Source organism: Polypterus senegalus, chromosome 10 (genome assembly GCF_016835505.1).
Source record: "Polypterus senegalus isolate Bchr_013 chromosome 10, ASM1683550v1, whole genome shotgun sequence".
Classification (NCBI taxonomy): Eukaryota; Metazoa; Chordata; class Cladistia; order Polypteriformes; family Polypteridae; genus Polypterus; species Polypterus senegalus.
This window is the reverse complement of record NC_053163.1, coordinates 134,815,584-134,842,550: the sequence shown is the minus strand read 5'-3', so window position 1 is coordinate 134,842,550 and position 26,967 is coordinate 134,815,584. Positions and strand designations below refer to the sequence as shown.

Sequence of the window (26,967 nt, the reverse complement as noted above, 5' to 3'; positions counted from 1 at the left end):
TACGGCAACTACAAAACAAACCATCAAGACCCGTTTTTAAAATATCACTGTTAATTCAGTAACATTACCCCAAGCACGTAGAAACCTTCTTTAACCCATCCTGTACTGTGCTAGTAAATATGTCTTAAATTCAGTAAAAAAAAATAGAAACTATAAAAGAAATAGAAAAAAATAGAACTCAGCATTCAACCTCCACCCAAAATGAAGAAAGAGAGCAATACTAATAAAGATCACATCTAAAATAGTTCTTTATATATGATAAAACAGCAAGTAGAATAAGAAAGTTAAGATAGAGGCCTAGCATGCTTATTCTAGAGTTATATTAATGCATTTTTGCCAGATTTTTGAGAATGTTTTGAAAAGATCCTGTTACAGAGAATTTGATTTTGTCCCACTGAGTTATAAGAGCTGGATTGGGATTCTTCCAGCTAGCTGAGCAAAGTAAGTCTACATGGTAGAAGTGTGTTACAGGATATTGCAACTATTTCTCACAGTACACTTTAATCCTATCTGGTACTACTCCAAATACAGCCATTAAAACAGTTTGAAGTGATTTTATACCCAAAGCTATTCATGAGATATGCAAAAGCAAGCTTGTATAAATTGCTTTAGGTCTCTGTAGAATCACCTTTTTGATGTATGGTAATTTTGAGTTTTAAATAAATGGTGTTAAAATGGTTTCTAACTTTTTTTTAAAAAAAATAATCTGCTAATATGTATAGGGATATTCTGGAAAGGATATAGGAGCTATCAGTTTGATAGTATCAGTTCTCCCAGCTAGCATTAAATAGAGAGTAGACCATCTATTAACATTTTCTTGGCTTCTTTTTCATTGTACTATAAAAATTGAATTAAAAAAAGCTCTTTATACTTCTTTGCAATGAATACCTGCAGATTTTATCCTGTTTTAATATTGTTCACATATAGTAATTTAGCTTGGTCTGATATGCCAATATGCTAAAGAATTCACTTGAAAAAGCAGGCTTTTGTTAAAATCAAATTTTAACCCTGAGATGTTTTGAAATTCTCAGTGCAGATTTAAAACTAATGGTAGAAATTACTGTAGGTCTGAGTCATAAAGTATCATATCTTCAGTAGAGATATTTCTATTCAGGCCCTTCTCTAATGATCTCCTTTATCTCTGATTGCTTCTGGAGATAAATAACTAATGGTTCAAAAGCAATTGCAAAAAGCATTGGTGCTAATGGACTCCCTTTAAATTGTACCATGTTCTAATTCTAAATTCGTATTATTAATATAGGCTGGATTTTTCAATTTGCATACAGTAATTGAATCTACACAAATACTATATATCGAAGGCCAACTCCAAATGTGTGCATTATGGTAAACATAAACTCTATTTGACTCTATCAAAGAACAGTTTAAGTTAAACTTTAAGTTCAGTTAAAACCCTGAAGAGTTACATTTTGTAGGTGGATATATTGCATCAAACAAGCACTGAAGATTGGAGGCTAAGTGCCTGCCTTTAATAAAACTGGGTTGATCTTGTGATATCACAGATCAAAGAACTTTCTCAATTTCTACCTAAAGCTTTCACTAGTATCTGCAATAAATCTTTATTAATACTTAGCAAAGGCCAGGATTGATGCTTGGCATAATGTTTTGATTAGAATTTAATTTTCTGTAGCTTCTAAAAACATGTATATGGGGCTAACTGACTTGAAAAAAAGTGTATAAAGTTTTTCTGGACAGCCATCTGGTCCTGGAGTTTTTCTATTCTGCAATGAATGTATGGAAATTCTGAAAGTCTCAGAGGATTATCAAGCTCTACGGCACCAAGAGTATCAAACTGTGCATTTATATTTTATCACAAAAATCCTTAGGTTGAGCCTTGTCTTCTTTATATTGAGAGGAATATAAGGAATTATAATGCTCCTTAAATATATTAATAATTACTATGGCTACATTATTATTCTTTATTAGTTCATTGTGAACTTCCCATTTATATATTTGCTTAGCTAAAATCAAATTGGCCTTGTCTGTGCAATTAATAATGATATCACTTAAAAATACATTGTTCTGTTTCCCTTGCAGCCAAAAGATGAAAATACAATTGCACAGCCACCTTTTTTCTACAGAGTGCCTCCTTAGGTGATCTAGCATATTCAGTACTGAAAAATTTTGTAATAAGTTCTGATGCCCTTCTAGTCTCCAGTTAATTTTTATGTGACATATTCAACATTGTCCTCTCAAAATTGTCTTCACTGGTTACCACAGAAACCTTTAGGGAAACATTGGCCTCTTAAAATATATTGATTTGTTTGCAGATCTTAATAATAATAATCAGTGATTGGGGAGCCACTTCAGCCACCACTAATGAGTAACATCCACCTAGATAATGCAATGGCAGGTATTTTTGCACCAGTACGCTCATCACACATTAGCAGTTAGTTGATGAATTGGTGAGAGCGGCAGGCCAGAATGATTAAGCCATGGTGGGTAATTAACCCTAATTATCGGGATACACCCTAATCTTTATGAAGGATGCACAGGGATCGTTTATGAGCACAGAGAGTCAGGACCTCAGTTTTTCATCTTAGCTGAAGGAAGACGCCATTTTTACAGCACAGTGTACCCATCACTGCACTGGGGCATTGAGATCCACATTCAGACCACAGGGTAAGTGCCCCATTGCCCTCGCCAACACCTCTTCCAGCAGCAACCCAAGCTTTTCCTAGGCGGTCTCCCATTCAAGTGCTGGCCTGAACATGCTTAACTTCAAGTAGATGACCCATTCTAAAGTGCATGTGATATGGCTGAATTTTAATTTTTTAATGGGTTAAGGAGCCAGTTGTAAGTTGAGTTTCTTGGTCATAATGATTTTAGGTCTAAAATATGAGGTCTATGGTTAGTGATGACAGTAGCATCATATTTTCAGTATTTTATAGTGTGTAATAAATTATTAGTATGATATTCTATTAAATATTCTCTAGCCATTAAAATTTTATGAATGCTCACACTGGGGACTAATACCAGCCCATTTAGTACAAATTGTCTCTTTTTGTTGTGTAAATGTTAAGCACAGTTCATTTAAATTATAATAAATATTCCTCAACCATAACATGTCACCCTTCAGGATCCAAAACTACTAACTACAACCTTTCTGTAAAAAAGTTCTATACATTCTTTCCACATTAACAAGTCAGCTTACAAAGTAAGGTCTTTACACTCCTAAAATCTTGTAAATTTAGATTGGAGCTTCTCTCCTATATAGATGCTTATATCAGACTAATTTTCACTCCAGGACTATACTTTTCATTTTTTTGGCAGTATACTTACCCATACACATGGTTAAGTCAGCAGTAGCTTTGAAACCATTGTGGCAAGCGCAGCGGTAGCTACCTTGAGTGTCAATACACTCTCCATGGCTACAGACATTGGGAATTTCCTGGCATTCATTGCGATCTACAGCAAGAGAAGAATACTTAGTTTCCATTTAAGTTTTACATTTGTATGGAAAATATAAAAAGCAAAACCACCCTTATAAAAACTCACCTATACAGGCTCCTGTAGGGGACAGCTTGAAACCAGGAGAGCATTCACAGCGGTAGCTCCCAGGGATATTAATGCAGTTGGCATTTCGCTGGCAGAGGATATCACCATTATTGCACTCATCAATGTCTGTAATGTGAACAAAAGCCTTCTTATATTTCATGTGATGTTGTTCTGTTGTAAATATACCTTGAGCATAATCATATACTTACTTACATTAATAGCCACCTGACAAAAATGGTCTCAATATTTGCAGTCATCATTTGCCATTTTGGAGAACACAGTAATTCCATACATATGACAGGAGTGTACATATCTTTTACTTATTAATATTCCAGTAATGCTACTAATGTCAAAATTGATCTTACCTTCACAGATGAGCAATATGTTATTGTAGCTGAAGCCCATGGGACATTCACAGCGGAAACTACCAATTTGGTTGATGCATACGCCATTGGCACAGATTCCAGGGATTTCACGGCATTCATCGATATCTGCAGCACAATGGTAAGCCATCTTTGACACATGCCCGAAGAATCATACCACACAGACCATAGTTATTAGCTCTTACCTATTGGTTTTCCTGTGTGAATGTCAATGATGAATCCAGGTGCTTGGTTACCACATAGAAGCTGGTACTCCGCTGAAAAGCAACACAGTAGCTGCCTTGAGAAATTAAGTCCCTTAAGCTATGACACTCTGATAAGATGAGACTGAGTAATGGGAGTTGGATATTGAGTAGGTTTATTTTTTTAGGGCTAAGTTCAGCAGGGCCCGGCTCAGGGGAGGTAGTATTCCTAAATGCACATAGTTCATATATCACTGGATTACAGAATTATCATTTTTCCATCTTGCATAGCCAAGAAGAAAGCAGCACAAGTGAATCAAATATAGGAATACCAATTGAAATGACATGTTGCCCCATTAGACAATCACCAGTTATAACAACATGAGTCCAAGGCACAGAAACACATTTCAAACCAATGTGTGACCAAACAAATACATCTAAGATGTCTACTTACGTGTGGCTGGAGTAGGACATGCCTCACATGGTTTGTTCCAGGCCTTGCCCACATTGTAGGAGCAGCAGCACATTTTCTTGGTCATGTTAAAAGACAGCTCATTTTCACAGGTGTCATTAAAGTTGCGGTAGCACAAGCTTTTCCTCATGTCTGAAATTAAAGAAGCAGACCTTGGTCAGAATACATTACAATATGGTTTTATTGACTATTCCCTTTGCCCTGCAGCGACTTCACTCACCCATACAGTTGTTGCCTCCATTGACCTGCATGTACTCAGGAGGGCAGACACAAGTGTAATTGCCCAGTGTATTGTAACAGGTTCCAGGGCCACAGATTCCAATATGGGCGGTGCACTCATCAATATCTAAAAATGTATAAAGTTCAGAGTGATTACTTTTTTCCACCACACTTCCCTTTTCCCAGTGACCTTAGTCCTTTGACTATCTCCTCACCTTCACAGATTCGTGTATCTTCATTGAGGTAGTAACCTAATGGACACTCGCACTGGAAACTTCCAAAAGTGTTAAAACAATTTCCTCCCTGGCACAAGCCAGGCAGTTCTTGGCATTCATCGATGTCTAAAACAAAATAAGTTAACTGAAGTAAGATGGATGTCCTATGAAGTTACTGACCTGTTGATTGCATTCAGGATGACAGCATACATGTTATAATTCCAGTTGCAAGAATTTGTGAGCTTTCCATTCCAACCTCTCCCACCTGTATAACAGTGTTACATTATATTTCTATTGTAGAATTTAATGTAGTAAGAAGCAGGGGGGTTTCCCTTGTTGGTCATTTATTAGCAGTGGACAAGACCTTTACACAAATGTGGTATTTTGCTTAGTATCATCTATTGGATGCCATTAACATGGACATATTTTGCCGCCTTATGCTTCCTTGTCCAGAATGGGTCCTTTTTGCGTCTAAGCTCAAGTGCAAGTGCCAAGTGTTTCCTACATAGTAAAAGCCCAGGCTGCACACTTACCCTCCAAAATGACAGTAATTGGGTTTGGACGGAACCCTTCTCCTCCAGGACACAAAGTCTTGTATTCCGCTGTAGAAAAGAGATCACACAATTCATGGTTCAACTGATGTGAATAAAATGTCCATGTACTGGTGAGAGAGATGCCTGCATTCCTTTACATGATTCACTTACTAGTCACACATATAACTTTCTTATGCTGTTCATTATGTACCTATCTTGTCTGTTTCTGACTGTACTCTTCCTCCCCACACATGGCGTTCAGGACTTGGTCAATTTACTTTCCTCAACAAAGAGGGCTATATGGTACAATTATCTTTTCTCATCCTTCCCAAACCATTTATAATCCTTTGCATTCACGCACTAGTCAACAAACTGTCCACATGAACTCTCCTTTAGCAGTGCTACATACTTGAGTTTACAGGAGGGCATAATTCACAGGGGTTGCCCCAGGCACCACCACGGGAACAGCAGCATGAGGCCCGAGTGACACCAACACCAATCTCAGCACTGCAAGAAATACCACCATCTCCTCTGTCTAGGGTGGACAGGAAGCAGTTCCCAACACGTGTATCTGTTAAGTGAATAAAAAAAGACGAGAAAATGGATGAGGTTATAGCAGACATGGACTTTATAATGGTGTTATCATTAACTACATCAGGTTCAGAGTTTGAAATATCTAATAAGGTTAGACTGTTCAAAAATAATAATCAGCACATTAAGTCTTACCAACACAGCCAACCCCAGTTGGGTTAAGCTCAAAGTCAGGAGGACAGTTGCAAAGGTAGCTTCCAGGAGTATTAACACACAGGCCATTGATGCAGTTCACAGGATCAGCACATTCATTGACATCTAAAAAGAAGTAGAGAAAATGCATCAGTAGATGTACATGAATTAGTTTTTAACATATATAAATGATTTAGATAGAAATATAAGTAACAAGCTGGTTAAGTTTGCAGATGATACCAAGATAGGTGGATTAGCAGATAATTTGGAATCTATTATATCATTACAGAAGGACCTGGACAGCATACAGGCTTGGGCGGATTTGTGGCAGATGAAATTTAATGTCAGTAAATGTAAAGAATTACACAGAGGAAGTAAAAATATTAAGTTTGAATACACAATGTCCGGTCGGAAAATCGAGAGTACACCTTATGAGAAGGATTTAGGAGTCATAGTGGACTCTAAGCTATTGACTTCCAGACAGTGTTCAGAAGCCATTAAGAAGGCTAACATAATGTCAAGTTATATAGCACGATGTGTGGAGTACAAGTCCAAGGAGGTTCTGCTTAAGCTTTATAACACACTGGTGAGGCCTCATCTGGAGTACTGTGTGCAGTTTTGGTCTCCAGGCTACAAAAAGGACATAGCAGCACTAGAAAAGGTCCAGAGAAGAGCAACTAGGCTGATTCCAGGGCTACAGGGGTTAAATTATGAGGAAATATTAAAAGAACTGAGCCTATACAGTTTAATCAAAAGGAGATTAATAGGAGACATGACTGAAGTGTTTAAAATTACAGTGGATCAAGACGGTGTCTTTAAAATTAGTTCATAAAGAACACTGGGACACAGTTGGAAACTTGTTAAGGATAAATGTCACACAAACATTAAGAAGTTTTTCTTTATACAAAGAACAATAGACACCTGGAATAAGCTACCAAGTAGTGTGGTAGACAGTAAGATGTTAAGGTTCTTTCAATACTCGACTTGATGTTTTTTTGGCAGAAATAAGTGGATAGGACTGGCAAGCTTTGTTGGGCTGAATGGCCTGTTCTCATCTAGATTGTTCTAATGTTCTAAAATGAGGCAGTATATCTTTCCAAATAAATGTATACTAGGTTGCAAAGGGTGACATATGGACACATCCATCATCCTTCCATACACAGAAGACAGCCACAATGACATTACCAGAAACAAATATGGAGGAGTATGAAAGGAGGAATATACTGTCAACCAAGTCTGCTAGCTGAAACTAGGTCACTTTGAAAACTAGACAAAGTAGATAGACTTTTAGGTTATAGTTATCTGATAGTGGATAAACACTGTAAAGCTTTATACTTAGTTTAGGGTGTACATTGCATTTGCAGACACTCTCAGTCTTCAGCAGAAAGGCAGTGTGGTCCCTTTAGTCTGGTGGGCAGGTAACACAAGATATAAGGGCAGACAGGAAATGTAGTTACAGTGAGCTGGGTTAAGGCAAATTAACTGAAATACTGTGCAGTATCTATGATGTGTTTGTGTTTACTGGACTGACAAGCACTGTAGTTGCTATTATCTGGAAGCAGAAGAATATTGGATAGTTTGTACAGTCATTGTGATGCAGAATGAAGTCAAATTATTCCACAGGCTTTGAGGTCAGTGTGAGACAAAATGAGGAAGACAGATTGGCAGGGATCTGAACATTATTGTAGATTGAGATGGGTTGGATATTTTTTTTTAATGTTTGAATTTTCTTCATTATTTATTCTATTTATATTTTTCAAGAAAAATGATATAAATTAAATATTTTCAGTGTTTGTCTTTTAAATTTGAAATCAAATAATTATAAATAAAGATTTAAGAGAAAAGGAAAATCTTCCACAACAAGCAAAGTAGAGTCCCTTGCTGACTAGCACCTTTGAAATGCAATATCCTGTCCATAAGGGCATCTAACATGTAGCTCATAACTAGCATTAGCAGGGAATACTTTTCTCATCACTTGCTACTTTAATATTAGCAACATAACTGTATACCCACCATTGCAAAACTGGTGCAAACATAATGCATTGTTTTCACAATAGTAAGTGTGCAGATTTTTTTTTTGAGTGGCCATCGTATTGTTTTTAAAGTGGGCAACCTGGCTTATTTTACATGGGGAGGTACCAGTTTGACAGAAGATGTAAAGATAAATATAGATTTCCTTTGTTTACCCCTTTATGTGTTTATTCTATGAAGTTGATGAATACAATACTTGGTTACAGTCAGACTCTATTGTATGCAGCACTAGATATAATAGTTGCAAATGTATACTGTATATATTATTTATAATTATATATACTGTATATGCTGCATGCTAACTACTGTATACTTTTTATTTGTTTTTGGTTTGTGTTGTATTGTGTTGTAGGAACACTATTACAGGAGAGCTAGAATTCTTTTAAAAGACACAACACGCCTTCAGCTTTTTGTTTTGACTAATAAAGAACTTGATCTGCTGAAATTGTATTCTACTTTGTATTTCAGAGCTCTGTTGGAAGTAAAGGGCAAAGTTTTCTGACTGAGAAGAAGTATAGGTTATGTTCTACTGAATCCTTGAGTCATCTTGTGGAAGTGATAGTGGTGTTCATTTGCTTTCACAAGATGCTGAGCCACAGCAATTAAAGGTGCTGAAGTGAAATTTTTTAACCATTGTAATCTCTAATAAAAATTATTAGTTTGAATACTGAGTCTAAACTGTTCTACGTACCACATACTGTAACTCACAATCTTTCATAAAGTATAAAGTAAGTTACTATTAGTTTAGTCATTATGCCACAGTGCTAGAAACTTTTTGTAAATAGATAATTGGCTCAGGGTAGTCTGATCTTAAAACTAAAACCTTTTTTTATTTGTATTTAAATGGTTATTATTACAATTAAATTTTTTTATTTTCATTATTATTAAATGGTTGCTTATTAAGCCTTTGGTATTCTGCAGACATGGGCAGTTATTGTTTCTTAGTTAGCTCCACATCAAACAGTAACATCACTTGAATTAACATGATCATCTTTAACATTTTGGTAACAGAATAAGAAAAGAGAAGGAATTAACTTTATTTTTGTTATTTCTCTTAATTTATTTTACTGCTTTAAGTACTCAGTGATAAATGAAACTGTTTGACTCATTGTAGGGTGTATGTGTGATATCATTTTGCCAGTATAAAATCTCCTATTCCTTCCCTGATCTGGCTAACAAACTTCATGAAAAAATGGTTTTATTGTGCAGGGGAGATGCTCTCTGAGCTAAGAACTTTTTGCTCTGTGCCAGCAGAGACAGACTATCATCAGTCTATGCATATGAATGGCACGCAGATTTACCTGTGCAGTTGCCACCACCACGGTCCAACTCATATCCATCATCGCAAATGCATCGGAACATACCAGGCAGGTTCTGGCAAGTTCCAAAGACACAGATATTCTGGAAGGTGCATTCGTCAATGTCTGCAAAGAGAAATTACAGTATGAACGACCGCCTTGGGGACCCCATTTTAAAACCTAGGATTACCACTACCCAAACCAGTTCCAAAAGCTTTTGTTTGTAGAACCAAAGTATTTAAGTGAGCCAAGACATACCCTGACATGCTTTGCTGTCCTCAGTAGGGGTAAAACCCATCTCACATTCACAGCGGTAGCCTCCTGGAGCATTTAGGCACTGCCCATTCTCACAAAGGTTTACATTGTCCGCACATTCATCAACATCTGCAAAACAAGTGCAGTTAACAAAGTAAGATGAAAATGGGAGGCCTCATCTAGCTCCACTAACATCATATACCACTTAACACCCCCTACCTGAGCAGGAGAAACCATCTCCACTAAAGCCATCTTTGCACGCACAGCGGTAAGAGCCTGGTGTGTTGACGCAGTTGGCATTAAGGTTACAGTTGTGGTCCTCTGTGGCACACTCATCCAAGTCTGGAAATAAACCCGTAACAATAAGACTGCACAATCTGTAATCTCAGAACAATCATTTCTACATGGTAAGAGCGTTTAACTCACCTGTACACTTCAGCCCATTCCCTATCCATCCATCACGACAGCGACACTTGAAGCTCCCTGGAACATTCACACAAGCTGCATGCATGTCACAATTGTGTGCTCCAATTTCACACTCATCAATATCTGAAATAAAAAAAACAATGAGCTGAGTAACTGAGACAAACTCGGTCCTATTGACCAGCTTCTTACTGGTAGTATATTTATACAGCATGAAACTTTCCTATTTAACATGACAGAATTTTGATTATATTTTTTGAACCTTAAATCTCTAACCCTTAAGAGTCCAGTAACTAATATAATTTACAAACCCTCTGCTACAACAACATTTTAGCTATCAACTCTGACTCTGAGATGGGAAGAGGCTAACAAACCCTTACCTGTAAATATGATTTGTGTGGTATTTAAAAGCCAGATCACCCAACTCTAAGATCACCAACAATAATCTAACACATAGCCTATGGATTTCATCTCTGACCATTGCATCAAAGGTAGTGTTAAGGAAGCAGTACATCTACATTCCATAACTTAAAAACTCTGACCCCAAAGGATTTTCTAATATGCTGTCTTACCAGTGCACCCTGTGCTTCCTTTCTTCACAAAATAACCCAGTTGACAATGACAAATAAATGATCCCTTGGTATTCTCACAGCTCCCATGTAGACAGATGTTGGGGTTCAGGTCACATTCATTGACATCTGGAAAAGTGAAACAAGAGTATTGCATCAGAGTGGTCATAGGTTCTGAAGTAATTTTAAGAAGTGCTGCGATATTTGCTTACCAATGCAGGTTTTCATATCCATGGAGGCCATGAAGCCATCGTAGCAGAGGCAGCGGTACTCCCCAGGGATGTTGGTGCATTGGCCTCCATCACAGATATCTGGGGTATCTTCACACTCATCGATATCTGCAGTATATCATATGAATGAGTTTCCAAGCACAACAGAATGGCAACATCTATACACAATCAGAAAATATTGCACCTGCACAGGTTCTCTTATCAGGCATCAGGGCATAACCCTCACGACAGCTGCACTCATAACTGCCCTCCGAGTTGGTACAATGAGAATCACATCCTCCATTCATGATTGTGCATTCATCAATATCTGAAAAAAAAAAAGCAAGGAGAATGAGATATTGTCACCACAGGCACAAACAAAATGGGTACAAAGCTATTAATGACACTTACCAACACATCCTTGCCTGTCAGGAGTGCCCTGATAACCAGGGTTGCAAGAGCACTGGTAAGTGCCAGCCATGTTCACACAACGTCCATTTCTGCATAGGTTCTCGCTGAGCTCACATTCATTAACATCTGTTAGGATAAAAGCATGTTATGTAACTAGGCAGAGACAGGGTGCAACTGGAAACACCCAAACACAAGGAAAAGCCATCAGCTTACCAACACAGGACACCCCATCAGAACTAAGCTCATGGCCAGGAGGGCAGATGCACTCAAAGCTCCCATCAGTGTTGATGCAAGTACCACCACGGCACAGTAAAGGATCCCTCTCACACTCATCGATGTCTAAAAATAAGGAACAACACATTGAAGAACTTGGATGTCTATCCTTGGTGGGTCACAAGGTCAAAAACCTTTAATGTAAGGTGTCTCACCCATGCAGTTCTTCATCATCATGAATCCACTCTCATAGCCTTCAAAACATTCACAGTCAAAGCTTCCTGGTGTGTTCACACAGCTGCCATGACCACACAGGTCAGGGGAGATACGGCACTCATCAATATCTGAAGAGAGAAGCACAGTTAGTAGGGAAAACGGTTGTATGGCCATGTCCCTGCACATGACCCATTCAGTAAAGTGCCTACCTGTGCAGTTTCTCTCCTCTGCATTGAGGGCAAAGCCACTGTTACAACGGCATCTAAAACTCCCAATAGTGTTGCGACAAGTTCCATGGGAGCAGAGGCTGGGGAACACTTTGCATTCATTTACATCTAGGATACGAACACAGGTTAGCAGTTTAAAAACACATGAAATCATTTATACACAAACACATCCCTAGACCCCCAAATCCACCACTTTAGTACCTTTGTAGAAGGGTCTTCCAGTTAGGACTTCACCACGGATGGCAAAACCTGGCCCTCGGGGGCAGATGGCCTCATACTCCTTGGTTCCTGGTTTTGGACACTCTTCACAGTCGAAACCCCATGCAGCACCAACTGAGCAGCAGCATGCATCAACGCGGAATTTTCCTGGGAGTGGCTCACCACATTCATCTTCCTCCCATTTCAAGTAACAGTGTTCCAGGCGTACATCTGTAAAAGGTCACAGGTCAACCAGGCACCTATCAAGTAATATGTGGTACTGAGGTTTTTAAAACACCCATTTATTCCTTACCCATGCAAGTCCTGCCAGTGCCATCCAAGGTGAGCCCTGGTGAGCATTCACACCGGAAGGAGCCCTGAGTATTTACACATTGCCCATTGGTGCAGATTCCAGGGAACACATCACACTCGTTCACATCTAGGCACAAGGAGGTGAGGGACATGTAACAGAAGAACTGATGAAAACTGTGTTCAGAAACCAATGTAATGCCAACCACCACAAAATTTGCAGCTCTTCATACCTTCACACTGGACTCCTTTCGTACGAGCAAAGCCTCTGGAGCAGGCAGTATCTGAAAAGAAAGAAAATGTGCAAGTTTAGGAATGTTAAACCAATTAAATGCTGAGAGAGCACCTGGCACCACTGAAGAATCCAATCTGGTTTTGACAACCATATTTTCATATAATGAGTGTAACTCAAAATCCTTTACAAATAGTAAAAGTAAATAAAAAGCAAAATAGAAAAACTTCTAATAGAAGTGAAGGTAAATCACATATAACTAAATTATAAGTTTATATAATTATATTATAACATATTAATTTTACTAGTTTTGTATTGCTATTATTTTTAATGGAAAAAATCAGTGTACAATTTCACAAATATGCCATGGTCAAGTGGCCAGGGAAGAAAGGAAAGCAAAACCTCACCCAAATTCTCAAGTCCCTTTTTGCTATGCCACCCATTCATTCTATAGCCATATTTCACAAACCACCTTGACCACAGATATTCTTTAATTTGGAGACCTTTCATGGTCTTCCTCACAAATTGGTTCCACTTGCCTCAAACCAAGGCATACCACAAAATGTGAATCATTTATTAATATATTCCTGTAGCATCCTTCATCAGTTGACCTTAACACAATTCCTTACTATGACTTGATCCTCCTCCCTCAGTTATCTCCGTCTATTAGTCATAACTCACCAATTTCACAGCGCTCACATGGGCTGCCCCAAGCTGCACCTAGAGTGGAGCAGCACTCTGACTTGAGGGTTGCACCGTTAATGTTTACTTCACAGCGGCCATCTTGAATATTGAGCCAGCAGGTTCCTTTCATGCTGTCTGTGGAGAGATTGAGGGCAGCCACAAAATCAGTGGCAGAACAAAAAAATACAAAAGCAAGGTGGGAGCAGCAGATGCTTGAAGGCTTACCCACGCAAACTGTGTTGCTGGAGTCTAGTTTACTACCGTGGGAACACTCGCAGTGGAAAGAGCCAGCTGTGTTACGGCATATTCCGTTCACACAGGGTTTGGACTCACACTCATTCACATCTGAATGACAAATAAATAAGGCAATTTAGCAAAGGTGTGAAAGCCAGGCTGTACTGGTACATGATATACTGGATGGAACACACCTTCGCAGGTCTCAGAATCCGACTTGAATACGAAACCCTTTGGACAGGTGCAGGTGTAACTTCCAGGGGTGTTTCGGCACAACCCATTATCACAAAGCAGCCGGTTCACATTGCACTCATCCACATCTGCAAGAAGGACCAGACTATGTTCAGAAACACTGAAAGTGTGGTAAGGCTAGGGTTTCAGAACAAGCATGGGAGGCAAGAGTATGATACCTACCTATGCAGACCTTGCCGCTGGGATCTGACTCATATCCAATATTGCAGATGCAACGGTAGCTGCCCAACAGGTTCTCACATGTGCCATACTGACAGATGTCAGGGATGAGAGCGCATTCATTAATGTCTGCAGACAGAGGGGTTGTTAAGAAATGCACCAGAGCTGTCTCAAACTCTTAGGCACGAGAGTCAGCCCTGGAAATGAAGCTCCTCACCTCTTCCATCTACAGTGATGCCAATCCCACTGCTGCACAGGGCCTGAAATTCAGCTACAAAGTGAAAGATCAAAGGACAACTGAGGTGAGAAAGGTGTAAGAATGATAGAGAGGGAGATATAGAGAGATACAGAAAAAAGGAGGCTATACCTGAGTTCTTGGCTGGGCATGGCTGACATGGCTCTCCAAAGGCATGCTCTGGGTTAGCACAACAGCATTCTGACTTTGTGGTGGCTCTCTGAGATGACTGTGTGCAGATTCCTTTCTTTATGCTGCTGTAGCACGTGCTGCGCATGTGTGTGTCCACACATACACGACCGTCCACATCAATTGCCAAGCCAGGTAGGCATTCGCAGCGGAAAGACCCTTCTGTATTGATGCAGCGACCATTCATGCAGATTCCAGGGGTCTGGCATTCATCAATATCTAGGAGCAAAATGCAGAAATGGGTTGTTGCTTATATATTATATATATTTTAATATTAATTTATATTTAACTTCAGGCTATATACTCCATACTCATCACCTCCTTCGGTAAAAATTAAGCCAACTTTTAAATATTTCCAAAGTCCAAGTGTTCATAGCACTCTTTAAGGCTTAGGCAGCGGCCAGCAACGAGAAAGGACTTGTGTAAATGAGAAGAGGAATGCAAAGCATATTGAAAACAGTTGATTCCACTGTGGTTCCTTAGTTAAAAAATTCATGTAAAAATCTCACTATTCTCAGGGATATTATAAAATGATGAAAACATCTTAGTTTATGTAGAATTGTGACTAGCATGGCAGACTTTGACAAACGTGTATGGGTTGGGGCGCATTTTTTAGGAGTATCAGTGACAGTGAACCCAGCTCACATTGCTGATATTTCAGTATCCATTGTTGTCTTACTATGCAACACACCTGGGAGAACACCATAAGCAGAAGACAACTGTGGTTAATATTTTACGCTCCTGGACCTACACTTCATTTCAATATGTAGGAAAAATAGACAAGAAGCAGTAAATCATTAACCATTTTTCAACCTGATTCTTCCATTTCAGGTTTGCTGGAGCTTCTGCCTATCCCAGCAGCATAGGTGTAAATCAGGAACATATTCTTGATGGTAATACAGGAAATGCAAAAACACACTTAAAGAAGACCAATTTAGTGTTACCACTACCTAACACATGTATCTTTTAAATATGGAAGGAAGCCAGAAAAATCACATACACATGCATAAGCCACTTTGGCAATGACTGGACATGCATAAGCCACTTTGGCAGTGACTGGAATGGATTTGATACCAGGTCATTTTAGGGTCTCCAGTAAACCTAACACAAATGAACATTTTTATGATGTGTGGGAAAAAGCAGAGTGTGCATAGACAAAGTGAGAAGTTGCACTAATAATCTAATACTAAGTGGGATCTAAACCTAGTCTCTTCTAGCTGTGAGGCAATACCAGCAAATGCTCCATTGTGTTATGAACACTAAATCAGTTAAATGCCAATTTCGGTTTAATTAGGATATAAGCAACCAGTTTAATCAACAACTCTCAATTAATGATACCATAGTCAAGCTGCAGATCAAAAAGTTCCCAATATAGTAGTGCTTGTTTACAAAGAGCACTGCAATGTCCTAGCAAGCAGTGGTAAGATATAATATAGTCATATTAATTTTCCATCACCAAGATGCCCACAGATGATGAATTCTGGATGATTGTAGAAGCTATGCTATAGCTCTCGGTGGCACTACTATATTAGGTACTTTTTGATCTGCAGCTTGACTTTGGTATCATTAATTGGGAGTTGTTGATTAAACTGGTTGCTTATAGCCTAATGTGGTGGCCACTTTCCCTTTAAAATAGCGTAATATTGGTGGATGCATTTTTAATATATTTGCTAAACTAATTCATAAAATGTCAGATAAGATGGTTCTAAAATGGTGCTAGAATGTACCTGAGACATAGTACAAGACAAGTGTGTTAATATTCTACATTTAAACCTGCTTTACTAAGACACAAATGCTGAACACATAGTTATTTGTCCATTGGTTTTATTCAGATGCATAAAGCCTTTAGCCCTTAAGAAATCATTCTGATACTGTTTTCTCAGAATTAGATCCCAAGCCAGAATAGAAATTTTACTGGCATTATTCTAAAACACTCTGATTTAACTCCAACCTGAGCACCAGGGGTTCATTTAAGCAGCATTTAAGCAAAAAGAGTGCAAAGCCATAACAGTTAAGAAACATACAAGGGCCTTGATACCACCTTCATGCTTACTCTGTTCACCTATATTTCTCTGCTCTGTTTTATTGTTATAAATACCTGAAACCCTGCCCACTTCATACCTGTACAGTAGCGCCCATTCGGAGCCAGGAAAAATCCTGGTTTGCAGATGCACTTGAAGCTGCCATCCTCATTGATGCACATTCCATTCAGGCACATATTTGTGGTGGCACACTCATCATAATCTGTGAGGCAGAATTATCAAGTTACTTGACACACAAAAGAAAGCAAGGCCACCCTGCCACAATTAATTTATGAGATCCCTTTGAGGCTGGTTTTAAATGTCAGTTAGGATTGCAGCTAGCACCAGAAATGGTTCATAAGCACAATGAAATCAAATCTACCTGGGTAAAAGATAAATTCATTAATTGGAACTGTACTGCATTGTAAGGCCTGCATTTAATGTTGTGATAAAAAGACCTTTACCAAAAAATCTTCAAGCACCAGGAAAGATGGATATAGGACAAGAAAACTTAGGGTAGGCTGGGCAAAGCTAGTGACATTAACTTAAGAGGCCATGAAGCAGACTGAGGGCATGAGCAGTCAGTCCTGATCCACCAAGACCCACCTGCACAGTTCTTGCCATCAGGAGTAAGTTCAAAGCCAGCATTACAGATGCACTGAAAGCTTCCATCCGTGTTCACACAGCGCCCATTCCGACACATAATACCATTCATGATGCACTCATCAATATCTGCCAAGACAGAGGAAAATCTCAGATGGTAACGTCAGTAGTAGTAAACTACAGGAGTGATGGCTGAGAAGACGCCTTCTCAGGCTCCGAAAACTCAAAGGTAGATACTCAGGTACATAGACAAGGTCCCCAGGTAATAAGAATTACTGCTCAAGATGAAAAGCATACATGTTTAAAATCCTTAATATTAAAGTTCCATGGTAAATATTTCTCCACCTTGGCAAATACCCTTTGTTATAGTTAAGCACTTACACAAATGTTTGGAATAAAAAACAACTCACATTTTGACCAATCTCTTTGATCATTATAAGGTATTAAAGGCAATATTTTTCTGTTAGAGTGAAGCATATATTGTAGCATGGTAAATGCCCTCAGATATATGTAAAGACATAAAGATATAAAGGCCTTCAGACAGTGTGCAGTGGTACAAGCCTAAAAAAGTTCCCCTCAGTTATAGTTGAGATTCAGGACACCTGGAAGAGTATTCAGACAAAAAAGAAGTCCGTTTATGACTGCCTCATTGACAGGACATACCAATACAAGCTTGTTTTGTCGGGGTACTCTGATATCCTTCATGGCACTTGCAGTAGTACGATCCTGGATTATTCACGCAGTCTCCGTTAACACAAGGGCTACTGGAACACTCATCAACATCTGCACACAGGAAAAAGAGAGGGACCTGGTCAGCTTACCACCATGCATTTGCTATACTGCTCTTTGCACAAAAATGTTCTAAAGATGAGATGCTGCTCATATGGTAAATAAACAAAGATTTCCGGTGTGAAATTCATACTCAGCTGGAAGAACAATGGATTGCCATGAAAACAAGTTGTAACTTGAGTGTAAGGAGCTGTGTTCACTTGCATTAGACAGGTCAGCAGAGATATGGTCTAAGGAGAACATACCAATACATTCTCCACGAACATCCTGTCGGAAGCCCATGTTGCACTCGCAACGGTAGCTGGATGGTGTTGGAATGCATCGTCCATTCAAGCAGAGGTTGGTGAAGTGCTTGCAGAAATCTGTTGTCTGGTTCAAAGTATCTGTCCAGAACAACATTAAGATGGCTGTCAGAACTTGAAAAAGGTGCACTTGATAGCATGAAAAAGTAAAATCAAGTACTTACCTATCTTGTTGGGCCCCATTCCATTGCCACCTCCATTCCCAGGTCCACCATTCCCATTACCAAAGTCAATGTTGTTTGAGCCTGGAAAGCCACCGTTTCCTCCACCACCACCAACACCACCACCTCCATTGTGGGGAACACCAACTATGCATAGTCTCCGGTACTCATCTGGCAGAGAGAAGCTTGGCTATAAGGAAGTGCCTTTAGACTTTTCAAGTGAATAAACTGGTGACCAGACACCTACCAGAGCCTCTCACAGGACACATCTCCGGGAAATGGACAGCAGCCCAGCAGCGACCAGATTCACAGCAGCACTGCATCTTGGTAAATGAGCCACGTAGTTCTTCAGCACAACGTCCATTAGCAAGAGCAGCATAACATGACCCCCGACGCTGATCTGCAAATTAAAGATTTGTTAGGAGACTGAGGAGAACAGTTGTTAGGTTCATCCTGGATAGTCAGTGCTCCATATAAATCAGAGCTACCCCTTCAATAGGATCAGGGCACTGAAACAGAATAAAGCTTTGCCTTCCATCAGTCCAGTCATTAATAAAAGGTAAGACACAGAGTCTCACACTGGTGACACCTCTGTTGGATTTATTGAATTATATATTTTTTCATTGTTTACAGGCAAAAGAACCAACAACATGGAAGCAAAACTGAAATGTTACAAAATGAACTATGACCTCATGATCTGACACTGCAATGAGAAAGGCAGGCAGATGTGACACTAAGGTTAGCCAAGCAGGCCCCTTGCACAAACACCACGTGCATCCTGGCGTCTGGCAGAGAGCACACAGACTGAAAATATCTGTTACATGAGGTATTGACTTCAGGCAGCGTCCTAGACGAGCATCCGCTGCCGCGGGACATAAAGTGCGCCTTTGTGCTGCCCTGAGCCAGACGGCACCCGCCAGCTAAGGCCTGCTTCATTTCAGCCCGTAGACAAGCAGGCAGGCAGGCAGGCTGCATCTCACCCAGTACTAGATGAGCATGCAGAACCCATCACAGAATCCCAGTATAAGTCCATCAAAAGCTTACCAACACAACGAGATCCATCTGGGCTTGTAACATACCCACGTGGGCACGTGCACACGTAGCTACCAACTGTGTTGGTACACTCTCCCCCATCACACACGCCTGAGATGGTACTGCATTCGTCGATGTCTGGAAAAGAGTGACATCATTCTAAACAACTGGACATTCAAGTCTTGAACCATCAAGTCCACTTCATGCTAACTTCATTCCATTGGTGACATGCCATACTATAGACCACTTCTTTCTGCTGATCTATAACTTCACCCTTCAGACAATAGCCTGGCTGGTCAGTTTAATCTGCCCTCTGGTCAAAAGTATTATTGTACAAGCCACTCTCTCCTGCTAGACAGACTAACGTCCCGAGAGGTCTGTATCATATGGATACCTTAGCTTTTTTTTTTCTTCTGGTTATGCAATCCTAAGAGTCATTGCCTCTAATTGCATAGTTTCATAACCTTACCCTACAGACCTCTATTGTGGGTACCTTATGGTGACTCAATTTCCTTCACTATTGTTGGTATACAAGTCTGCCCTATTGTGTTTGCTACATTGCAATTTTATAATAGAAACTGCCAAGCCCTTACTACTCCAACCCATTCCCCCATAGAAGAGTGTAATATAACCTTAAATGTCATCACTACAAGTGGCTATTATTAACATTCAACAGAATGCCCCCAACTGCTAGTTAGTACTTCTACAATATTGATCATTCTCTTCTTTTAGTCAGTAACACATTCTTACAATCCTTTCAGCCATCCTGGAATCTAATATAACCATGAATGTCATCCACTGGTGCTGTCAGTTAACAACAGTATACAAAATGCCAACCCATTAATGCTGGAAAGTCATATTGCACTATTAACTATAGTCAGTATTGGCACTCCAGCCACTGTAAAAAACCTCACACTGTTCAGTATGGTGCTGAGGTGTCACCCATTGCACAGCTGCACTCGGATCGCATATAGTAGTTTTCTATGTGGTGGGTGCGGCAACATGCTGTAATCAGCGCATGCTCCCAACCTCTTCCTCATCCTTCTACAGAATAGTCTTATAGCACTTTCTTCAGAGCTGCATCAACTACTTTCTGTAGTTGGCAATACGCTCTTGTAAAAAAAAAAAAAAAAACAATGATGCCTTTCAAGAAAAAGCTAATAAGAACTAACACTGATTGTTCCCACACACCTTGACAGATGCATGGGTCCAGACAGTTAGCTAAAAGCTGTTTTCTGATGATCACTCCCAAGGGGGGGCGTGGTTATTACAATCCTCGTGCTTTACCACTCACACGCCCACTTCCTGACTCACAGCTGACTGCCATAGGGCACCAGCCCAGCACCTTGTATTCTGTAATTAATGCTTCATAGCCAGACCCATTCCTGGACACATTCAAAGACTGACGCTTTTAATAATAATCCTTTGTTCTGCCTTCTTGTAATTACAGGCTAATCTGTTGCTGGGCACTGTGCTTAGTCAACTTACAAGCACAGAAGTGCCCTATAACTATAGGTCATAAAAGGTGACCTCAGAGATACAGGCCAGAGCAAGTTAAACTTAACACTATGCATGACTTTATATAATGTAGTATAAACATAATGGTATGGGTTTCAGGAAGGGCAGAGGTGAGACCTGGCATTCAAATTGTTATGTGAAGTGGCTGGACAAAGGTTTTGCAGAATGAGGGCAGAACTGATGTGGAAATCTAGTCAAGGCAAATATCAGAAAGGACGGACAAAGGGCAATATCTTTGAAGAATTCTAGAGTTCCCAGAGAGAACAGTAAGGTTACTGAAAACTAGGCACCTAAAAGAAGGTGAAAGCACGGGACAGTCTGAGAATAAGGAGGTAGAAGAAACAATTGGGCAGTCTGGGATCACTGTACAAGAAGAGGGTCATGGGTAGTCTTAGAATACAGAAAACTAATAAGACTCAAGTCTATGGTCAGCATTATGTGCTAGGTACACTGAATGACCTACTCTATGGATTTATAGTAAATCAAGACAACTTAAATTCAACTGTACTTCAAAGACAGAATACATAGGTGGTTAAACTTACCCTCACACTTTTGGTTGGTCTCGCTCTGCCGGTGCCCTGCTGGGCACTTGCATTCATAAGAACCTACTGTGTTGATGCAGTTTCCTCCCTGGCATAACCCTGGTATTGCCTGGCACTCGTCCACATCTGAAACAGCAGAAAATTGAGAGAGGAAGGTCAGAGTAGTTGACTGGGTATACGGGCTGAAGAAATCATTATTTCAAGTTCTACCGTCACTGAGACCCTTGAGCCACCCCTTTTAAGGAAGTACGAATGGCATGACATCATTGCCAGCCCCAAATATGATCTCAGTGCACACCACCCAGCTAATGAATGGATTCCATTGTCCTCCACAACTCTTTTAACAAGGTGTATAAAATGTCCAAAATGCAATACAGCTGCCACTGAACAAGACCTCATTATTTCAGCACACCAAACAATACAAATGCAGCTCTCTGAACTGATGTGTGCCTGGCATGGAGCTGTATGGACATGGTGCTGCTTTCACACTTACAAATAAGGCACCACAGAACCAGAGAACAACCTTACCTTGACAGGCCCCTGTACGGATGTTGGGGATGAAGCCTCTGCGGCACGGGTGTGGTTGAGCTGGGCACATTTCACAAGGGTGACCCCAAGCACGTCCAATAGTGGCGCAGCACAAGGTCTTGGTACAGACAATTCCACTGATCTGCCCTTGGCACATTTGATTGTTGACTTGTGTGAAGCATGGTCCAGTGCGGTAATCTGAGGCATAAACAGAGAGATGACTAACCCACAAGACCGCATTCACCAAGATAAATACATAGTGACAAGAGAACCCTAGAGGAGGGTGGTTAGATATTGCGTCAGGTAAGTCAGAGACTAAAATGGAAGGTAACTCTGATGCACAAAGGAATCAGGGTAAAGAGAAAGGTGATTTGAACACACTCTGTGAGTCAGCAATTAAAATTATACGATAATTCATAATCACCTTCACAGTTTGTCATAGATGTTAGAGTGAGCTGGAGGATGGATCAGCTGAACAATGGGAGTGAATGAGTAAACTACTAGATAGATAGATAGATAGATAGATAGATAGATAGATAGATAGATAGATAGATAGATAGATAGATAGATAGATAGATAGATAGATAGATAGATAGATAGAAATTAATCTCAAAGGAAATTTCAGGGTAACTGCAGCAGACAAAAAGGCACAACTATACAGTACATATAACAAGAGTAATAATAGTCTTAGGTATGCTAAAAAGGTGCAAATATACATATAGCATGACTTATATGTAAATAGATTAATGAAGTGCAAGGTGACTAGAATTGAACATAATACAGTTTCACAATACAGGATGCCAGTCATTGGCACGGTATATAGCACATGGCATCATTGCTAGACCAGCTCAGGACAATTCAGCACATAGGAAACATTACCACCTCGGCTGAGGGGTGTCTCATTATAGAGCCTGATGTCTGAGAGTTGAAATTGCATCAGATGGCGCTCCTTGGAGCAACACAGTTGGCTCAATCTGTTGCTGAAGGTGCTCCAATGTTTAGCGAAAACCTCATGTATACGGGGTGAGAGTCATTTTCCAGGATAGTCAGCAGCTTCCTGAGTGACCTCAGTTGTACCATTTCCACCAGTGGCATTTTTGATCAGTTTATTTAGTCTGTTGGCATCACCTGCATAAATTCCATTTCCCCAGCACAATATACAGCATAGAAAAATAAATTGGCCTCTGCAGACTGATACAAAACATGGAAGGGCAGCCTGCATACACCAAAAAATCTCACCATCCATTATCCAACCCGCTATTAGCCTAACTACAGGGTCACGGGGATTTGCTGGAGCCAATCCCAGCCAACACAGGGTGCAAGGCAGGAAACAAACCCCTAGTAGGGTGCCAGCCCACTGCAGGGCACATACCCACACCCCAAGCACACACTAGGGACAATTTAGAATCACCAAAGCACCTAACCTGCATGTCTTTGGACTGTGGGAGGAAACCCATGCAGACACAAGGAGAACCCTATGCAGGGAGGACCTGAGAGGCGAACCCAGGTCTCCTAAATGCGAGGCAGCAGCGCTACCACTGCGCCACCATGAAAGCTACTCTGACCTATCCTCTTTACGGCCTCTGTATTGATAACTTCACTCAAACCTGTTCTTCAGATATGCCTTGAGACTCTTATATGTCCTCACCACCTCCACATCTTTGCCATCAATGAGAAACAGGGCAGAGTTGACTTGAGCTTCCTGAAGTCTGCAATAATCTCATTTGTCTTACTGATGTTGAGGTGCAGATTGTTCGATCTGCACCATTCAACAAAAAAGGTTACCAACTTGAAAACTGGATGTCACTGGCTGAGTTTACAGATGACTTTCAAGATACCAAAGTCCTGGCGTAAACTAGGAAATAACTAAAGCACACACTAAGAGTCACTAGGTAAACATGGAGTTAACTCAAAGATGAGTCACAGATACAGTAAAGGTTAATATCTGAAGTCAGAGTTGATTTGAGTGTACACCGGAGTTGGCAAATTACTCTAGTGTATACTGTGAGTCAATGGCTAAGCTGATGGGCCAGTGACTCAGCTGGGACCCATTCTAATGTAAAACATTCCTTGCTATTTACCCAGAAAGATGAAACACCCCAATGTAAAAACCAAATCTTCTTTTTCCCAAGATGCTACATGCAAGATTTGGATGCCAGAATCCCGTCTATTTGTTTGAGGGGCAGGCTGCAGACGGATTTTCCAGAACCCTGCCGACCTATGCAGACATGCCTTTTCTCACTGAACTCTGCTGAGCTGTTGGCTTCAAACAGCTGCTGACAGAAGAGTCCCACATGGCAATCTAAATCAGAACTTAAAACCCAAAATATCCAGATGAAATTTGACTTGGTCCAGCTGGCACCCCCACTTCACAGTTCAGCCTTTCCTTGGGCAGCTTGAAGCCAGGAATGCAAGGCCCCTCAGAGACCTGGAAACAGACATCTGGGACTGATTAGGAGTCTGGCCTGGGGGAGCAGCCACCTCCTCCAGATGTCTCTCCACCCTTTGGGATGCAGCCACAGTGCTGCTTTTCTGAATTGTGTGCCATTAGCCTCAGAGGTGCCAAGGTGCCCCAGGGGTACAGCATGTAAGTAAAGTAAAATGTCTTCTCAAGGGAGGATGGAAGCCTAATTCACAATCACCATGAGGCTGAAATTAACAGACGCCTCTTGCTGTGGCAAAATTTCAACAGATGAATCCTACATGATAAGTCAGCCAGGATTCACTATTTTTCACATCCCAATTTCACTTCAGCCCACTTTTTAGGCAAAGGTAAGAAGGTCGGGGTAACTCTCAGTGACTGTACTTCACAACCAGAATTTGAGAATAGTATCACCTTAGAGAACTGAAATATTACAAAGAAAAGCCAATGAGTTGTCAACACTCATCCCCCACTCATTGCTCTCAATATTTTACAGGGACTTGTTCAGTCTTTGTTCATTCACTGATCGGCATTTGTTCCCCTCCCATTTCAGGCACAGATTCTTAATGTGTGCTGGATGCAAACATATTATCTTGTTTTATTCATAAATGCACTATATTTAATAAAGTTTTAAATGGTCACTCCTAAAGAATCATTTTTTCTCAAGTCTTTGGGTGGGGGAGTCTGACTAGGCTGCTTGGAGGCACTTCAAACTGTAGTTGAGAAAAGGGCTTTGTGGAAACATTCTGAAGCAATTAGCATACTTCCCTCCCTCCCAGCAGGGGATGCAGTCACATGCTCTTACTCCCACAATTCCCAGCAGCTCAATGTCCGACTTGACTCCTGCAATGAAGTCACGCAAAAGGGCTACAGAGTAGAGGCTGCAGCTAAGATAAAATATGGTCTCAATAGGGATTGTGATGGCTAAATGAGTCTACACAACACACTTTGAACAAACACCTACTTAAATTACCCCAATATTGTAGGCTGAAATAGTGTCTGTCACTGACAAGTCAGAAATTACCATGACGTGGCAGTGTAGTAACTTCACAACACTTTCTTTCTTCTACAGATTTGTTGCAGTGAGATCTGCTTCATAATTTGGTGGTAAAGACTAAAGTCTATCTAAGAAGAGGACTGTATGATTTGGAGCTTTTCTGGACTGGAAACAACTTCTGATTGAGAAAAGCAGTGTATCTGAACAAATCCAAGCCCTAAGGATCAATTACACACCCACATTCTCAAACCTGCTTAATCAATGTCAGAGCTGCAGAGGCCCAAAGACTATTCTAGCAGGACTAGTCTTAAGTGCTCCAATCCATCACTAGACATATCCCCATGCACAGGAGTCAGTTTAGAATTGCCAGTTAACCTAACAAACAGATATTATGAATGTGCGAGTAAAACTAGCATACCTGGAGAAAAAAACATTTAGACTGTGGTCACCAGAGAGCATAGGAACTCCTCCATCTCCAGACACAACCACACAGATGCATGTTTTCCAAAGAACAAAGGATTTTATTATGTAAAACCTTTAAAGTGTTTCACACCCTCCACTATAATTCTCACTCTCTTCAACTTTGTCGTCTTTCCTCTGCTCCTCCCAAGCGAGTGTTGCCTGACTCCACTTCCAGGTCTAACTTGCCTGGATGTAGCAAAGTGGCTCCTCTGTGTCGTTTAGAGGTCTTGCAATCCCAACAGTTCCCCTGGCAACCCCCACGGAACCCAACCAGGCTGCCCCAGGGGACTACAAATCCCATTATGCTCTGCAGGTATCCTTGGGGGAATACTAATCTGGGTGTTCTGCCATCTAGCGTAGTGGGGAAGGCACTGCTCCAAATAAAATGTCTCATCTTGTTCCTTGATTAGATTGGCCTGCCAGCCGGGTAATGAATCATGCTGCAATCTATGTCTGTCGTCCATTTCAAGAAACAAGCAGAATGTGCATATTCTACACTATTGTATTCTGGGCCCAAGTTGCAATGATTGGTAATATAACAGTAGCAGAATGTGAACCCAAAACTTCAGGGTTTGAAATTCAAAGCCTTAAGCATTATACTGCCTACCCTATGGTTTTGATGCTCAGTGATGAGAAGAACAGATAATGGTGATAGTGATTACAGGGTCTAGAGCAAGAATTACAGTGGTTCAGAAGATGCTTTGCTGGTGTGTTTGTAGTGGGAAGTAAATGGTTCCCAGTATTTGAATGGTGAGAGGCGTAGGATTATGGATGCTGATGACTTTGGTGGTCATAAGTCAAAAGCATAGACATCTTGTGATTATCAGCATATAAGGTCTGGAGCAAAGTGAAGTTTCAAGAGTCTATAGTGAGAACTGTATGGTAACCCTTGTTGAAATTCCTGGTAACAAAACTGACCATAACCAGAGTAGCTTCCACTTTTCTTTCTCCCTCAGCCTTACAGATTACCTTTACATGTCTGCGCAGGTGCAGGACTGAGGCT

General features: G+C 40.4%; 1 protein-coding gene across 1 annotated transcript in view; it reads right to left on the bottom strand.

Annotated features, from left to right (window-relative positions):
• fbn2b (fibrillin 2b) overlaps positions 1-26,967 on the bottom strand; it is a 46,318-nt gene that overhangs the window by 8,250 nt on the left and 11,101 nt on the right. The window contains exons 7-45 of the mRNA XM_039766780.1: positions 22,084-22,281; positions 21,556-21,681; positions 19,508-19,633; positions 18,711-18,863; positions 18,467-18,634; positions 18,246-18,383; positions 17,875-17,994; positions 17,215-17,340; positions 16,709-16,831; positions 14,531-14,806; positions 14,381-14,434; positions 14,167-14,292; positions 13,947-14,072; positions 13,744-13,863; positions 13,516-13,653; positions 12,836-12,886; positions 12,607-12,732; positions 12,297-12,524; positions 12,078-12,203; positions 11,868-11,996; positions 11,653-11,778; positions 11,440-11,565; positions 11,234-11,356; positions 11,032-11,157; positions 10,823-10,948; positions 10,254-10,376; positions 10,047-10,169; positions 9,831-9,956; positions 9,576-9,698; positions 6,247-6,369; positions 5,930-6,091; positions 5,521-5,589; positions 4,988-5,113; positions 4,774-4,899; positions 4,536-4,685; positions 4,085-4,156; positions 3,882-4,007; positions 3,517-3,642; positions 3,301-3,426 (exon numbers count right to left, since the gene is read on the bottom strand). Coding sequence (XP_039622714.1) covers positions 3,301-3,426; positions 3,517-3,642; positions 3,882-4,007; positions 4,085-4,156; positions 4,536-4,685; positions 4,774-4,899; positions 4,988-5,113; positions 5,521-5,589; positions 5,930-6,091; positions 6,247-6,369; positions 9,576-9,698; positions 9,831-9,956; positions 10,047-10,169; positions 10,254-10,376; positions 10,823-10,948; positions 11,032-11,157; positions 11,234-11,356; positions 11,440-11,565; positions 11,653-11,778; positions 11,868-11,996; positions 12,078-12,203; positions 12,297-12,524; positions 12,607-12,732; positions 12,836-12,886; positions 13,516-13,653; positions 13,744-13,863; positions 13,947-14,072; positions 14,167-14,292; positions 14,381-14,434; positions 14,531-14,806; positions 16,709-16,831; positions 17,215-17,340; positions 17,875-17,994; positions 18,246-18,383; positions 18,467-18,634; positions 18,711-18,863; positions 19,508-19,633; positions 21,556-21,681; positions 22,084-22,281 — 5,106 coding nt within the window. The remainder of the gene's footprint in view (positions 1-3,300; positions 3,427-3,516; positions 3,643-3,881; positions 4,008-4,084; positions 4,157-4,535; positions 4,686-4,773; positions 4,900-4,987; positions 5,114-5,520; positions 5,590-5,929; positions 6,092-6,246; positions 6,370-9,575; positions 9,699-9,830; positions 9,957-10,046; positions 10,170-10,253; positions 10,377-10,822; positions 10,949-11,031; positions 11,158-11,233; positions 11,357-11,439; positions 11,566-11,652; positions 11,779-11,867; positions 11,997-12,077; positions 12,204-12,296; positions 12,525-12,606; positions 12,733-12,835; positions 12,887-13,515; positions 13,654-13,743; positions 13,864-13,946; positions 14,073-14,166; positions 14,293-14,380; positions 14,435-14,530; positions 14,807-16,708; positions 16,832-17,214; positions 17,341-17,874; positions 17,995-18,245; positions 18,384-18,466; positions 18,635-18,710; positions 18,864-19,507; positions 19,634-21,555; positions 21,682-22,083; positions 22,282-26,967) is intronic.